Below are 17,049 nucleotides of genomic sequence, written 5' to 3'. Positions count from 1 at the left end.
GTCCTCTCTCCTCCTCAGAGAAACAAAACCAGACGGAGTCTCAGAGTTCTTCTGACACAACCTGACCCCTGATTTCTCACCTCTGACCCCTAAAAAGGCCGAACCATCCGGATTCCGCTTCATCAACATCCACCTGGACCAAAATCTGCATTATTCAACCACTTCATCATTGTCGTCTTCAGTGAGCTTTCAACCATCAGACACCGCAGTCCTCCCATCCTCCACAGCCGGCTCACTGCCTGCATGTGGTGCTTCACTTCTCAGTTTAAACGGATTCTGCTACACCTGAATATACTTGACTTTCAAAAGACCATCTTATTGGAATTTCCATTTTTGTGTATTAGAATATTGTGTCATTTTAAACGCACAGCATGTAATTTCTGCCACAAGGGGTCCCTCCATCAAAACAGTGAAAACAAAAGACGTAGTTTGACAGTGTTGTGAAGTAACGTGGGATTGTGAGAGTTTTCTTCATTGTCAAACAGCCAACATGGCCAATGAAAATCTATCTAACGTAACTCAGGCAGAAATGATGTTCATGGACGTGGTAATGTACTGAGGTTATTGCACGTTAAGTAAGTTACGTTTGTAATAACTTCCTTATTCACTCTTGGACGTATCATCTGGTGTTTCCCCGGTACAGGGCACATGACACCACTGACAGGTGACCAAATGAAACGCACTGTTACGTTTGATTAAATTCCACATTTCTCTGGGTTTGTTGCAAACATTTGGGGTAATGCCAGTACAAGTTGTTTTGACATTTTAATGCGGAAATGATACATATTATGCCTTTAAATTCCCACCTAATCCATATACGTTTACTTTAAAATTCATATTTTAGAGATACATTAAACACATATGGTCTTAAAGAACCTCTAGTCCATATACAATAAGTGACTTTTCACCACAAACAGGTCAGATTATTGCCAAGAAGACAAGCAGACATAAGATACTCGAGTCATCCTCATTTTCTCTCCTAAACAAATGCAGCGTAGTGTCGCCACTCACAAGCAAGCAAACAGCCTTATGGGAAATGTGGTCTCATTGTTGGGAGAAACACACACTACACCTTGCACCTTTAACGACTCATGATCATAAACACATGCAGAAACTTTCGAGACCTCCACTGTGGGACTGTGTGTTGTTAGCACGGTGCTTGTATCTTACTATCAAAGCCTCTCACACTTTCCCAGAGGCCAAGGTAGCATCTTTAAATGTCTAAAACAGAAAGATGTTCAGTCATTAATGGGTCATCAAAATAGCTGCTGATTCATTTTCAGTGGAATGAATCAGTGAAATTTGGAATTTGGAATCATTGTTTCATAACAGTGCGTCATGAACGCGACATGTTGCTTCTAGCTTGTTGAAAATGTCTGAAATTACACATCCTTTTTGAAAGGAAGCTGTGCCATTTTAAAAGTGCCTTCCACTTAAGTCAAATATGACCAACTTGGCCTTTACAAATAAAGCCCACACAACTCTAAACCTTGAGATGTAGCTCTAACTGATTACTCACTGTTTGATATTGGCCTCAACCTTTTGGAGCCCTTGGTTAGATTTAGCTCGTTTTATAATCACTCTGGTTCTTTTTATTTTAACTAATCATAACCTGGATGACTGTTCAGGGTTTATCCGTCTCTCTGCAGCTGTATTTTAGGGGGCATAACAGTAAAAGCTCAGCACATTCACTTTCACTGTGAACCAGCCTTGGTTTGAACTGCTTACCAAACAGTCGTGTAATGTGTCCACAGTTAAGAGTTACAACAAAGCATGTAATCTTTTATTTTTTCACTTTTTAAATCTGTCTCCGAAGTTTCGTTTTTGACTTCAACAGACCAAAATTCTGCATTATTTTGGAGGGAACCATATTTTCATACCAAGGGACCATTAAAGGGGTCCTGACAGAGGTTGGGAAAACATGACATAAAAGTATTTTTATTGAATTAAAAGTTGTATATGTAATATATTTGCAGCATCAAAAAAAAGAGCATATTTATGCGACAAAAAAAATAATGGACTTGTTTTTAAGATTACTTTATCTTAATGTCTTGTTTTTCTAAATAATGTTTACAAAAAAAATCAAAAATACAACTTATAATATATTCTGAGCATCAAAAAAGAGCATATTTAATTTATGCAAAAAAAAAGGGAATTGTATGTTGTGTTTTGGCATTTAGGATGATGTGAAGTTTTACATGCCGATTCATCGAGTGTAAAACTTTTGACATGATCTGTTCGTGTCTTTTAACTGTAAAACAGTGTTTATGTTTCACTGCTGTCGCACAGAAACCACGTCTTTTTGTTCCCTCGTGATTTAAAAATGCCATTCGCTTTTTCAATGGAACCTAAAAAAACTCGAATTTTTAGCCTCAAGCTGAAGTTTCTTGACCCAAAAAGCCAAACAAATGTATCACAAATCAACTGCAGGATCTCAAAAATGCAAACAGACATTGAAAAATACTTAATGTACATATTTTTCTGCCATACATTCATCTTACAACTTCAAATCAAGCAGCAGCGGAAACATCTTCCCATCGATAGTAAATGTGCTCATGCGACAGCAGTGTATGTTGTATTTATTCCTATTTGTAGAAAGTGTGTATATATTGATGAAGCCAATCAGGGGACTAATACATTCCAGGAAGTAAAACACCACTAGCTTTGTTATCTCTACAATCTGAAGGAACACCAGGGCATGAACAAAAACTCTATTCCTTCACCACTATTCCAACGATGTAAGAAAGAAAAACACTCCCCAAAGCATCCGTTTTAAACGTCATGGTATTCCTTCAAATTAGAAGCTCTGAAAAGAGACATTTCACTGTCCCAGTCCAAATCCTTGAGGAAATGATGAGAGTTCTGGCTTATAAAACACTCGAAAACATTTTGATCCCCAAAACATCACAATGAAGACCGATTTTCTTACTCGTCTGTGTGCTTTCCATTTTGTGTCCCTCACGCCAAACACAAAAACATCATGTGACAGCAGCCTGTAGCACACACATCCTGTCATTCTCAGCCTTATCAGTCTTATTGCGCCAGTGTACATAAATAATGACAACGATGTAATGTGCAGTTGTTGTAAATAAGGGCCTTGTTTTTGTATTGTGACATAGTCCAAGATTTTCACCTGTGGAATCATGTGGGTAAAGGAGAAAAAAACAGTGGATGTTTCTGGAAGGAAGAAATACAGTGGGTGGGGAATAAAAAAAATTAGAGGGAGGGGTGACTTCTTCCACTTGTAAAGAAACCTTGATAACACAGCAGCTGTGCACAGTTTGAATAGCTGTAAAACAAAAGGGGGTGCTTGTTTATTCTAACCTGTTTGTCAGTATTTGGAGAATGTTTGTTTGAGAAAGAATAATCAAGCACTTTCCAGGGAGTTATCTGAAATGTGTTTGGGTAAAATGTTGTCTTGGTTTGTTGTATAGCGTCTTGCATGTTCCTCCATATATAAGTATGTTATCTTAGTGTAGTCCGTAGAGTAGAAACCAGCAAAATATTAAAAAACTGCATCAGCAACACTGCGTCTGTGGACTTGATTTCAATGTGACCTTTATGTCAAGGATTGTTCTGGTCCTGGTCTTAATTCAGTCTTGATCCCCTCTGACCTCGACACGGACTCCAGAGTCCAGCCAGCCGTCTAGCTGAAGTGTTTGAGTATGAGCTGTTTTCGGAGCTCCTCTGCCTGGCTGTCGCGGTCCTCCGGCCTCTGTTCAAGGCTCTCGGGCTGCTCCAGAGGGTCCGTTCTCTCCAGAGTCCAGGCGTCCAAACCGGACTGCAGGGAGGCGTTGTGGAGAACGCAGCAGGCCAGCAAGATGGACGAGCTCCTCTCTGGAGAATACTGCAGGGGAGAGACGGAACGACAGATGACGGCACTGCTCTAATTCAGCCTGTCCTTATTCAGTGTAGTCACGAAAGTAACTAATCCTTTTCTGTTAAACTGCCATGGTTGAGGGTAGGATAGAATGGAATATAATGCATTAAAGTAGTGCAGGATAATTGCAGAATTAAATTGCAGGTATTGAGTAGCACAGAATGGAATAGAACAGAGAGGTATGGAGTGTAGTCAGGCACCTGTAGGTATCCTTTGGTGCCGTCCAAACATTTGAATCTGGTCTGGATGGCTCTGAAGGTTCTGTCCACTATCTCATGTGTAGCAGTGTGGGCCAGATTATATCGAAAGTCTGCAGGTGACTCTGGGTAGTCAACCGGGGTCATCAACCACTTCCTGAGAGGGTAACGGCGGTCACCTGACATCAGAAAACACAAAAGGATTCATTTTCCGGACCTATTAAAACTATGCAGAATGATGTCAGAGCCTGAAGTCCATGTCTCACCCAACAGCCAGCCCTCCTCTGTGTCCTGCAGCTGTTTGTACAGAGCAGATCTCTCCAGGACCTCTGTGTCTTTGAGTCCACCTGGCCAGTGGGTTTCTGCACTCAGCAACAATCCTCTAGCATCGCAAACCAGCTGACAGCTCACAGAGTGAAACCCCTTCTTGTTCACATACGATGAGTCCTCGCTGTTTGGAGCTTTGATGGTGACCTGGAGATGATGGGAAAAGGATACGGAGAAGGAAGGATCAGGCAGGCTGTCCCCTGCATGCATAGTGTTCAAAAGTGTCAATACAAAATAATATTAGAAACCTGAACACAGTCCAGCACCCCCAGAACTCCTGGGAATCCAGCCACCCTCTGAAACTCCTGGAAGGACTGCTCTCTGCTGGAGGGCTCTCTGTTAGGGAAACATGATTATTGCTGTTATTGCACACTTTCTTCCTATTCTTGTTGTTCTTTTTATTTTAAATAAAGCTTAATGTATCCTTGTTGACTTTCCATAGTTATCTCTATGCAGAAGTGATGGTGTTTTCTGTAAACGGACGGTTTATTGCCAACATATGCTGGATATATACAGACAGTATGTCAGTGTATGCAGCAGAGTAGCATGGCATCACACCTGTTGAACGTGATGAACTGGGGAGCTTTCTCCACCAGGGCTCTGGTCACGTTGGACACACATCTTGACATCGACGCCTGGCTGATCCCGATAGTATCTCCCATCGAAGTCTGGAATGAACCAGATGTGTAGAAGCCCAAAGCAGCCAACACCTGGACCTCAGGACTGATGGCTCTGGACCTCTGGGTACGTCTGCAGAGAGCCTAACATGCAGAAACACACAGTACAGATACAGATTTACACAAAGACATATTTAAAGGGATTGCTCATTGGCACATACTCACCTCTCTGAGTAACTCCACCAGGTACAGGATGAACTCTCTGGGGAAGCCAAACTGCGTGAGGAGGAAATTGTCTGAGACAGAGTCCAGATCAAAGCGGTCCAGGGTCTTATGGCCTCGACCATGTAAGAGTAGATCACAGTCCAGGATGGCTATAGGGATCGCCATGCTGTGGGTAATAATACATGTTTGTCAAAACAATATCATTCTGTTCTTATTTGACATTTATAGTTGTATTTTAATACTATAAATACACACAGAACACAACCATTTCCAGAATTACTTTGTTCTGTGCCTCAGTAAGATTTGTCTTGAGTTATTTTGGCAACCTACTGATGCTGGAATCCACATATACATTACTTTAGGAATTAGTATCTTTTGTCATGTATACTGCCCATAGATATTATTTATTAGTACAGAGAAAAAACTGTGGAAATGTGTGACTTTCCACCATGTCTTTTGCGGATAATATCAGGAAGCAACAACGTTAGCGTTAGTTACGTACTGCTGTATAACTGAATCAGGTCAAGCGTACGCGCTAACTAGCTAGCTACCTAGCATGCGAGGTTTCTATCAGCTACGTGTGCTTGTGGAGACAACTCTATTGATATACGTAGTTGAACAGTTGTAAGTGAGAATGAACGCATAATGGATTTATTTTTGCATTATTATGTAAAACGCTATTACCTTGCGAAAAGTCATGCAGCATTCACCAAAACAAGCCTCAGGAAAACGTAACTTACAACGCAGATTCGCTGATTCGACACCGGAAGTGGCCTTATTTGTTTTTGTTGCACAGTTGGTCGTTTCGTTGCTAACAAAACTATAATTTATGTATTATTATGTTGAGCCTGGTATGTTGTGTTTTCCAGACTGTACAGTTTGGGACATTTGGGGGAAAGAAATCAGCGAAAGTGCGTTTCTGAAAGTGCTGCTATCCAAACACGTCGACATGGAGAAGATAAACACAACAGAAAAGTAGCACAGCCGCTGTTGACGTTGCATTCACCTGAATTGAGCGTGTTAATGTTTGTGAAACACAGCGTTGCATGTCGACTTCATTTAACTGAGTTGCATTTTATTGATGCTACATTGTTAAAGGACAAGCTAATGTAAGTGTTGCCTTTTTGTGACGTGGAGAAAGTGCGTGTTTTTAAGCTAGCCAGCTAACATTAGCTACAGGCTAACGCTTGTTGGCCAGTGAGTCACCTATCCAGTGCATGTGCCTCCCTTTTGTGAATCATAAACGTTAAGCAGATATCGATTAAATGAAGGAATTGCCCGTTTTTAATTTGCCTGGTTGTGTAGTGTACCGGTTGAGGTGGTTGTCAGTATCTGTAGTTTGCTATGACCTCGAACTCTTATTCACACAATTTCATGTCAACGTGGAGGCCTCACTTGCTAACTTGGAACAGAAACATTTGCCACATTGGAGGTTAAAAACAGCTGTGATAAACAGTATTTTCCTGTCCATGCTGAAGGCAGTATTCCCACTGTATTGTACATTACTTCCAGTTCTTAACTGTTAAATTGCTAAGTATCAAAACACTGTATATGTGATCAGGATTGCTTGTTGTGGTCCAGTTTGGCTTTGTTTTGGTAATTCAGCTGTTTTATTTGACAAACGTTTATTGACTTCGACTCAGTGTTGAGCAGCTAGTCCTCAACAGAGGTTTTCACATCTGAACGCAGATTACAATCACAGTTTCGAGTTATGCTTATCTCCAATGGGACGTCTTGTTTGATTCCAGGGTCGTGACAACATGGACAGTGGCCTGAGTCCCCAGGATAAAAAAGACTTGGACAAGTTCATCAAGTTCTTTGCTTTGAAGGTAAGAAGCAAGCCTGTATTTTGTTAATGGCTATGATATGACTGCTGAAAAATATGAACGTAGCCGCTGTGATTGTTGGTCTATGAAGGGGCATTTTGAAGCCTTGGGTGCCTTCTTGGGGTGCAACGTAAAAAAACAGAAAATAAAATGTATGGTTTATTTTGAAGTAATGTGAACATTCAACTGTGGGTCATCATCCATAATAGTGAAACATCCAAGGCACTCAAATGCTATCATGTTGTCAATAAGAAAAATATAAATAATAAATGTCAGCATTGCTCCATTGTAGGACTCTGACCTGTTGGTAATGCCTGAGCAACTTGTGCTCATTTATGCAGAGCAGCACAACAGATCAACGTGCACATGTGAAGGCATATAGTAGCAGAGCTCAAGCTCTTTGGCCATATGTTTCAGTCATGTATTTTTTGACTGAACTATATAGCTTCAAAGTTTATCAATGTCGGCACACAGTTTGACTCTAATCGTTTTTTTCTGTAACTGACCAGGAAACTGTAATGCTTCCACACAGAGGAGCAGTGACACTACATGAGCTTGACTCACTGGGCTATGCCAGCTCACGTGTTACATCTGATACACAACAGCTGGACTGCCAAAACCTTACAGCTAAAATTCATGCGCAAACGGTTCAGGGCGAATACACATATGCCCCTCATGCTCTCTAGTAGTAGTTTGTTTCCCATTCATTTATGGTGTTTCTGTGACAGCTGTTTACTGTTTTTTCTTTCCTTTTTCCTGTTTGTAGACTGTCCAGGTGATTGTCCAAGCTCGGCTTGGAGAGAAAATATGCACTCGTTCTTCCTCGTCACCCACTGGCTCTGATTGGGTAAAACAATTTAGATACCTTCCAAGCATGTATTAAGGCACAAAAAAAACGTCTAATGGGTGTCTGACATGATTTTTGCAGAAAAGAAGGAATAAGAAGAAAAAGGTTGTTATTGTAGTGATTGGATGTAAAGGCTTAAATGATAATCATTTTGATTATTATTGTTTCTTTTAGTTTAATTTGGCCATCAAAGACATCCCAGAGGTGACTCATGAGGCCAAGAAGGCACTGGCTGGTCAGCTTCCTGGCATCGGACGCTCCATGTGTGTGGAGATCTCTCTGAAGACTTCAGAGGTAGAACCTCCCTCAGCAGGGCAAACTTGGACCGTCTCCCACTGTCCATTTATTATTTTTGTGACATGCCTTTTTCACTCAGAGGACCCCAAACCATGCAGAAACTATATAATATAACAAATAATCACGACAGGTATCACCTTGATAAGCTGTGACAGGTTGGTGAGATGTAATGCACTTATATTGCTGTGTGAGTCTGAAACAGAGAGCCATAAAAGAATTACCCGTGTTCTACCAGTGTTTATACAGTTGAATAGTCAACAGATCACTCATTTACCTGCATGTTTTAGAAAATTGAGTCCACTGTAATGTCCCCATGTTGATCTGTCTGTCTCTCTCCTTCTCACTCAGGGTGATTCAATGGAGTTAGAGACTTGGTGCCTGGAGATGAATGAAAAGTGAGTGGATTCTAATTTCACTTGTTTTAGTGTCCAAATGACTGAGGAATGTTTGAGAAAGTAAAGAGTTTGCTGGCAGGACTGCAGAGCTTCATCTGAACTAGAGAATCCCAACGCTGTGCTGTAATCTCTTGTGATGGATGCTTCATTACTACAACGTCATTACTACAACTCTGCCCTGTCATTAAGCTGAATTGCAATGACTGGATGTGTTGTCTGTCTCGACTATAGGTGTGATAAAGACATCAAGGTGTCATATACAGTCTACAATCGTCTGTCTGTCCTTCTGAAGTCTCTGCTGGCTATCACCAGAGTAACGCCTGCCTATAAATTGTCTAGAAAGCAGGGGCACGACTATGTTATATTGTACAGGTGAGTGAACTGGTAAACCTGTTGAGCCGCGACCTGACTGCCAAGCTACACCAGCTTTGATCTGTCTCCAGTGTGTCTGCAAACACCTGAGCTGGTTTCATTTGTGCTGTTTTTGTGAGCGAAAAGTCAGACAACCAAAGTGGCTTAAATGTTAAATTCAGTTGATGTATGACAGATGTTACCATCTGTTTCTGCCTCTCTCCTGTCTAGGATTTACTTTGGGGAAGTCCAGCTGAGTGGATTAGGAGAAGGTAACTGGAAACTGACATGTTGAAAGTCACTGATTTTACTGTAGATTTCACACTGTGGTGTATTCATGCATAAAACCTTAGGCTAAGATACAAAATGACTTGAAAATGAATGTTTTACTGATTCAAATGTTTACTTATGTTTGTGGTTTGTGTCTAAGGTTTTCAGACGGTGCGTGTTGGAGTCGTTGGCACCCCTGTTGGCACTGTCACACTTTCATGTGCTTACCGCACCAACCTGGCATTCATGTCCAACAGGTAACGAACGCAGTGCATGTCTTCTTACAAAGAAACTGATTTGCTTTGTTTCAATTGGAAACATATTTAACATTAATATGAGACACATTTACACCTTCATTTTGCTTTAGTGCTTCACTGCTCTGCTGTCCAGATGAGTCAAATTAGCATAGCGAGTCAGTTGTTGAAATGTTTTCTGCAGACAATTTGAGCGATCCGCTCCCATCATGGGGATCATTGTGGATCACTTTGTGGATCCCCCCTGCAGCAGCCAGCGTCCAGCAAACATGGGACAGCCCTGCAACTACAGGTAGCTACAAAAAGCTGTGGAAAAGAAAGCAGCCACTCATTTGAAAATGAAAACACCAACACTATCTCCCCACAACTCTCCTTAACATTAAGCAGCCACCAAGCACACAGAGATGCAGCTGCTGCAGCTCAGCCTCGACTTCGACACAAACAATGAAGAGCTTTTAGTTGACTTCCACTATGCAGATCTTTTCATTTCTCCATAACATAAAAAAAATGGTGCCAACTTTGATTCCATAAAAGTTGGGATGCTGTGTTAAATATGAATAAATCAGAATGTGATCATTTGCAAATCTTTTTTGACATATATTCAATTGAAAACAGTACCAACACAATATATTTACTGTTTTAACTCATCAGCCTCATTGATTTTTGTAAATATCTGCTGATTATGAAATTGATACAGCAACACGTTTCTAACCAGTTGGCTATCCATCCCAGTATCCAGTTGGCTGTCAAAAGTTTGAATCATCTAAATATCTAATTGATTGTATGTGTGTATGCGTTCTGTGCAGAGCTCCAGATGAGGAGGATGGAGGACCGTTTGCAGGGGTTCAGGATTCACAGGAGGTCTGCACCACCTCCTTCTCTACCTCCCCACCCTCTCAGGTAAGAGGACACCCTCACCCACTCCTCTTTACTGTCTCTTTCTTTATCCTGCGACTTCTCTTCGTTTTCAAACCTATTTTTTGTTTCACTTTCTCTTTTCTCTCTGTCTGTTTTCTTTCTTGTCGTCTTATTATTGTACGTTTATCTGTGTGTGTGCGTGTGTGTCTGCATTAACTCAGTGTGTGTGCACACTGAGTCCTTCGCCCTCTAAACTGTCAAAGCCCGTCCCCCTGGACAATCTGCAGCTTCCATTGGCTCCTGGACTTGTCACTCACACTGTGAGTCTATACTGGCCACTGTGAGAGTGTGACTGTATGTGAGACACTTTGAACTGAACGACACTGTTGATCGGTCCGATTTTCTTTTGTTTTGGGGTGTGTGTTGCTCCTTGGTGTGTCAGGGTTGCATCAGAAACTTCTTTTTCCCCATCATTCCTGCTGACTTTGTTTAAAGTGTGTCACTTAATTCAGCCAGAGCTTTATACACTTGCTCTTGTTTGCTGCGCCACAGCTGTTTTATTGTCATATTTTATCACCTCCATGTCATGTCACACAGTAGTACACCTCATCTCACGTTCTGACAGCACAATGTTAAACCTGAACATGCTGATCCACACAGTGTGATTAAGCGTCCTTCTGTCTGTCTCTCCAGCTGTGTACTTCCAGGTTATCATACCAGCCTCTAGCTCTAGCAGGAACTGCTGAGCTTTGTCACCCTGCTGCCAATCCAAACCAGGTGAGGCACCAGTCAATCACTAATCATTTCACTTTGCATTGCATAGTACAGCCTGACCAATGGCTGATACACGGTCTGCACAATTATTAGGCATTAACCGTATCATCATTTTTGTGGTGCATATTTTCCAATTCCAAGCTGTATAAACTTGAATGCTAATTGGCTTTAAGCATAACAGGTGATGTGTATTTGTGTAGTGAGGGAGGGTGTGGCCTAAGGAGCTCAACAACCTATATCAAGGTGTGCATCGTTATTAGGCAGCTTCTTTTCCTCAGACAAGATGGGCCAGAAAGGAGATTTATCTGACTCAGAACTCTTTCAGTCTTTCAGAGGGATGCAGCAGTCTTGAAATTAACAAGATATTGGGGCACAATCACACAACCATCAAACATTTTGTTGCAAATAGTCTACAGCTGCTGTTGCACAAAAAGTTGATGGTCAGCAGATCAGACAGACTCCATGAATGGAGGCTTGTGACTGCTGCTGAAAAGAAGGGTGGCTACACCACGAACAGATGAAAATAAACAAGTGAGATGGGAAAATTTTCGTTTTTCATTTAGTTGCATAATCATTCTGCACACTCATTGTTGCCCAATAATTATGCACATAGCATATGCGCATAGTTATTCTTGTAAGAAAGCCAAAATCTGACTTTTACTTTCTTAAATATTCAAGTTTGAGGTTTAATAACATTTTGGATTGACCGAGTGCCCTGCAGCCAATAATAAAATGAATACTCAAAAATACAACTCATAATTGTGCACACAGAGTAAATACAGCTCTATCTGTGATATGTCGCCTGTTAGGTAACAACCAGAGCCAAGAACTTCCAAATGATCTGTTTGTGGTAATTTAGAGACAGTATTTCAATCTGGGCGAAGTCAGTCACAGTACATGTCTGCTGGGCTGTAGTCTACTATAACTCTGCTCCGTTCCTCCTCCGCAGATGTTGCATCCTGGGAAGGAGGGCGGGGTAGTGTTGGTTCCTGCCCAGCCTGCTCATGGAGCTGATGCCCATCTGACAGTAGAGCACGCCCCCAACACACCTGGCAGCAGGTAATTCTCTCCTGACATCTCTTACACTCAGCGTCTGCAGAACTGGCAGAGTTTTTTTTATGAGCTTGTCCCTCAGCATATTAAGATCAAAATAATGACATGGTATGGAGTTGAGATTTCTGCGGGTGTTTTTTTCTGGGGTTCTGGACATTTAGGAGCAAGACGTGAGAACGAGGGTCTCCTGAGATTTTGACTATAACCACCTGAAAACACCTATATACACGACTTTACACTGAAGTAATAGTTTCATCAGTTTATTATCACAACAGCTTGCAGGCAGAAATGGAAAAGCAACGCAAACATCTGAAAATAGACATGGTGGCTCTAATTAATACATCGTTAGCACCTATCTAGGCATCTGTAGTGAATTTCCAAGAGATGGTGGATACACTAGAAAAGAGGGTCGCCACAACTTTGATGCACTGTTTAAGGCCGAGCAAGATGTCACTGAATTGAAAAAGCTAAACGCTACTTTGATGGATCGCATTGATGACCTGGAGAACTGGTCTAGGAGGGGAAATCTTCGCATCATTAATGTGCCCTGAAGGTAGCGAAAAGAAAGGGGACAACATGGTCTTGTTCGTCTCGACTCTCTTGAAGGATTATATGGGAGACACTTTCCCTTCACCACCCATTGGGTTTCGCTACGGAAACCTAAAAAAGGCAAGCAGCCGAGTCTGAGACCCATAATCGTCGCCTTCCACAGCTTTCAAGACCGCGAGCAAGTTCTGAACTGGGCAAGGCAGAACGGATTGATATACGAGGAACACACCCTGAGATTTTACCCCGATCTCAGCGCTCATCTCTCAAGTAAGCGCGCAGCTTTAAGAACATCAAAGCGGCCATTTACAAGAAAGGAATTGAGTTCAACCTGCTCTACCCTGCCCATCTCTGTGTTAATTACGGAAAGGAAACACGACTGTTTGAGACACCCGCGGAGGCTGAGACATTCTACTCTCAAAAGATTGAGGGAAGCCCAGGCATCCTGACTGAGGAGAACTTGGATGCTCCAGCTGAGTCGGAGGAACAGGAGTAATAACGCAACGTTAAGGCATGATTTCTAGGTCAGGATTTAAATACTTAGGTATCAATATAACACCTTCATTGAATAACCTCTTTGATGAACATTTTGCACCACTCATGTCTAAATTGAACTAGACAATCCTTAACCCTAGATTTGCAAAGATGGGATGTTCTACATCTAACCATGGCAGGCAGAGGGAACTGCATTAAAATGAATGTTTTGCCAAAATTTTTATTTTTATTTCAATGCATTCCTATTTTCTTGCCAAAGTCTTTTTTCTGTAAACTTTAGAGTTTACTATTGGGCAGCAAATTTCCACAAAATACCATATTGGATTCAGTCTGCAGATACAGATTGGTGTGAAATGGAGTACATGTCAGCATCTCTTCTCGCTCTGGTTTCGTCCAACCTTCCAATGAGGATTTCCAGGTATATGTCCAACCCTGTGGTAATATCTACATTAAAAATATGGGCTCAATTCAGAAAGCAGCATGGCTTGAGGGATACTCTTTTGACTTATACTCCACTGTGTAACAGTCACAACTTCCTACCAGCCTACCTTGACCACACATTTATCATATGGCATAGGAAAGGAATTAAGAGGTTTAGTAATCTGTATATTAATGGATCTTTTTCTTGTTTTGAGGATTTGTGTTCCAAATATGAGCTTCAGCAAAAGAACCTGTTTCGCTATTTTCAAGCTCGACAATTTGCTAGAAACCACAGCCCACAATTTCTGATCCTTCCAAGTAAATCACTTTTGAACTTAATCTTGAAGGCTCCTTTTTCTCTGAGAGGTTTCACTACACACTGTTACGCAATCATCATGAAAACGGACACTGTTAACCTGGACAAGATCAGAAATCACTGGGAGAACGAACTTGGAACTGAAATCTCAGAAGACACTTGGACTGACATTTTGAAAAGGGGGGGTGGGGGGTGGTTTTGAATGTGTTCAAAAGTTAAAAAAATGAAAAATCTAACCATGCTGCTGATTTATTGTTGCTATCTCTGATTTTTCAAAAAAAAGATAAAAAAAATAAAAAAATAAATTCCCTAGGAGTCTTCAGGTGCGAGTTTGAAGTGGATGAATCTTCCTGTAACAATGTCTCATCTCTCCTCCCAGTGGTGAGGATGATGGCCTGTCACAGAGTGGAGAGGGACGGAGGGATGACGGCAGGAGGAGCGCTTCTCCCGCAGATCCTGTGGAGTCTCTCAATGCATTCACAAGGAAAATCGGAGCCTTTGTGAATAAACCCAGCACACAGGTAGCTCATGCATGACTGACACACGTGGGCCTGTTTGTTCTTTCCTACAGAATTATCCTCACATTCATTTAAATGTCTACAAAGACAAAAGTATCAGAATTGTCACTGGAGGAGACTGTTTGAGCGGGGTTTGGATTTGGTCTCTTTGTTAGCCACTTAGTACACTGAACTCCACCCTGTGTGTGTTTGTAGATCACAGCAACCAGTCTGGACCTGCCATTCGCTGCATTTGCTCCTCGCGGCCTGGACTCAGAGGAGAATGATGCCATGGTAACTTCACATCATCGCATCACAAAAATACCTTCTGTCCTCATAAAGCAGAATACTGTGGGTTGTGTTGAAGTAGACAGTGATGTTGGCACTTTTATGTCCAGGCCTTTAATGCAGTGGTGATATTGTGTGTATGTGCATCAGGTGCAGCCTCCAGACTCTCCTCCTTGCCCGTCACCCCTGCAGGCCAGCCTCCATTCTCAGGGCTCAGAGGGATCGGGGCCACAGGATGACTTCGTTATGGTTGACTTTGTATGTCAATATTACTATGTCCTTTTCTGCCACCTGACCACTGTTAACACTGTCCACTGAGAATATATACACACAACATGTCACATGCATCATAGAGCTGACAGTACATTGTAAACAGTTTAGTTTATAGTCTTTAAATTGTCCAACTATTCCTTTTAAATTTAATTTTATATAGATAATGACCTGCTGTACCTGTAAATGACAGTTTTCATTCTAATTCAGTAAAATATTAGTGTATCAGAACAGTTAAGCTATTTTTTCTACTGCAGAGTCTCATTTAGATTAAGATGTTGTAGAGGACATTCTGTAAGTTTTTGTAAAGCTTGAACAGCATCTCTTGGTCTGTTTGCAGCGTCCGGCCTTCTCTAAAGACGACTTGTTGCCAATGGATCTGGGCACTTTCTACAGAGAGTTTCAAAACCCCCCTCAACTGGCCAGCCTCTCACTACACATTAGCTCCCAGTCGATGGCCGACGACCTGGTAACACGTTATTTAATCGTTTTCAAATCTAGAGGAACCTGGATGCATGTTAGGAATAACCAGGATTTGTGCTTTCTGTCTGCAGGACTCACTGCCAGAGAAACTGGCCGTTTATGAGAAAAACATTGACGAGTTTGACGCTTTTGTGGACATGCTCCAATAGAGGACGAGCGAAGAAAAAGGCTGACATGAGAGGACGATTGCACGTGAGAAAAGACTAAATGGGTGATGGTGAATGAAAGGGAGAAGCCGCCTGGAGGCTCTGTAGTTGTTTGTTATGTCAGAATCAGACTAAATCACCATGTTTTTAATGTGAAGCTCCTCATTTCTGACATTGTCCTCTCTCCCCTTCCTGCCCAGCACGTTCACCTCGCTTACCAGGTTGTACAAATTGTCTTCTCCACTGTAAATACTGTATTAGCTCCTCTCACACTGGCACCCACCCCGCTCTGGTCTGATAATCTGTTTAAACTTAAAATCTTTGTTTTCTACGTGGCACAAATCTGCTCTTGTCCTTGGTGTTTCGTCACAAAATCAGATTAACATGTGGTTTTGTGTCGCTTTGGACAGACTCCCTGCACTTATTGTAGTTTTATTGAAAGTGTAGCTCACTATAATTGATCCACGATTGAACTGATCATATCAGAGCTCAAGCTGGAGCATCAGTTGAGGGACTCTAGAAATCAAACCCACATCTGTTGTGAATTGGGCTTCAGCAAAGGCTTGAAAAACCTTGTCTTGGCAAATAAATTGCAATGAACCTTCCAGTGGGCAGTAGTCCTTTGCAAATGAGAGTAATTCAGAAATGTCCTGCTTTACATTTCACAATTGACAGGCCTTGTGTCGTTGAGGGTTCACTGCCTTGCTAAAAAGGCAGTGTGGACGTGACAAGTCTCAATTACGCTAACCAGGTGTTTCCCAGCTGGTCTGGGGATTTAAGCTGCTCACTTCAATGTCAGCAAATACCCCCAAAAGAGTAAAATAACTGCTGTCCCTGTGTGCAGAGAAAATGCGTCTTTCCACGCTGAAGCAACTTGTTGTCAACTACACTCAGTTGGCAGTTTATATAAAACTACTCGCTAAAACCAATGCAAACAGGCCTGCAATGAATTGTTAGCGCTGTTGAATTGTGTTACACAGAGTTGTTTCTCATACTTCTGAGTGGACACACCTCAGTAGAAACACAGTGCAACTGGCACCACAAGCTACAGTCTCCCACAATGACGATTAAAACCTCAAACAGTCATGAAGGCAGGATTGACTGCAGGGCTGCTGCATTGGACCGCTTTAGTTTTAATTATCGAATAGACTGGCAACTGAGTGTGTTCACTGTTTTTGTTTTTTTTGTGGGGGTTGTAAAAGGTGGGATAAACACATTTCCAGCTGTCTACAGAAAGCCGGGGTCACCATTCATGACAGTTTGGTTGAAAGCTTTAATTTAAACTTTTTGTTGCTGTTGGTCTAGATGTCCTAAATAAAAGCATGGCTGCTCTGTTCAAACTGTCTGTCCACAAATGCCTAGGACCACATGCAGAAACTGGTATTTAGAAAAGAAATGGGTGATGTGATAAAGCAGA

General features: G+C 41.7%; 3 protein-coding genes across 4 annotated transcripts in view; 2 read left to right on the top strand and 1 right to left on the bottom strand.

Moving 5' to 3' along the window:
• The window catches only part of creb3l1 (cAMP responsive element binding protein 3-like 1), a 36,495-nt gene extending 32,976 nt beyond the window's left edge, over nucleotides 1-3,519 (top strand). Inside the window, exon 13 of the mRNA XM_041966499.1 lies at nucleotides 19-3,519. Within this exon, the coding sequence (XP_041822433.1) occupies nucleotides 19-55 (37 nt within the window). The 3' untranslated portion in view covers nucleotides 56-3,519. The remainder of the gene's footprint in view (nucleotides 1-18) is intronic.
• harbi1 (harbinger transposase derived 1) lies at nucleotides 1,843-6,003 on the bottom strand. 2 transcript variants are annotated; one of them, XM_041966500.1, is made up of 7 exons: nucleotides 5,931-6,003; nucleotides 5,247-5,412; nucleotides 4,963-5,165; nucleotides 4,653-4,740; nucleotides 4,344-4,551; nucleotides 4,081-4,256; nucleotides 1,843-3,847 (listed from the first exon to the last, which is right to left on the bottom strand). In XM_041966500.1, the coding sequence occupies exons 2-7, from the start codon at nucleotides 5,409-5,411 to the stop codon at nucleotides 3,647-3,649; spliced, it is 1,041 nt and encodes a 346-aa protein (XP_041822434.1). In that variant the 5' UTR covers nucleotide 5,412; nucleotides 5,931-6,003; the 3' UTR covers nucleotides 1,843-3,646. The 2 variants fall into 2 exon arrangements, with proteins under 2 accessions (XP_041822434.1, XP_041822435.1); XM_041966501.1 differs by lacking the exon at nucleotides 5,931-6,003 and adding an exon at nucleotides 5,604-5,697.
• A 197-nt stretch (nucleotides 6,004-6,200) lies between these two features.
• On the top strand, nucleotides 6,201-16,972 carry atg13 (ATG13 autophagy related 13 homolog (S. cerevisiae)). Its single transcript, XM_041965842.1, has 17 exons — nucleotides 6,201-6,355; nucleotides 6,995-7,075; nucleotides 7,839-7,919; nucleotides 8,094-8,213; nucleotides 8,565-8,611; nucleotides 8,843-8,983; nucleotides 9,194-9,234; nucleotides 9,393-9,489; nucleotides 9,671-9,778; nucleotides 10,293-10,386; nucleotides 11,038-11,121; nucleotides 12,068-12,177; nucleotides 14,328-14,469; nucleotides 14,662-14,739; nucleotides 14,884-14,991; nucleotides 15,344-15,472; nucleotides 15,558-16,972. The coding sequence occupies exons 2-17, from the start codon at nucleotides 7,007-7,009 to the stop codon at nucleotides 15,633-15,635; spliced, it is 1,527 nt and encodes a 508-aa protein (XP_041821776.1). The 5' UTR covers nucleotides 6,201-6,355; nucleotides 6,995-7,006; the 3' UTR covers nucleotides 15,636-16,972.
• The last annotated feature ends 77 nt before the right edge of the window (nucleotides 16,973-17,049 follow it).

This window comes from Chelmon rostratus, chromosome 24 (assembly GCF_017976325.1).
Source record: "Chelmon rostratus isolate fCheRos1 chromosome 24, fCheRos1.pri, whole genome shotgun sequence".
Taxonomy (NCBI): domain Eukaryota; kingdom Metazoa; phylum Chordata; class Actinopteri; order Chaetodontiformes; family Chaetodontidae; genus Chelmon; species Chelmon rostratus.
Note: the sequence above shows the minus strand (reverse complement) of the source record. Positions and strands in the feature narration are given on the sequence as shown.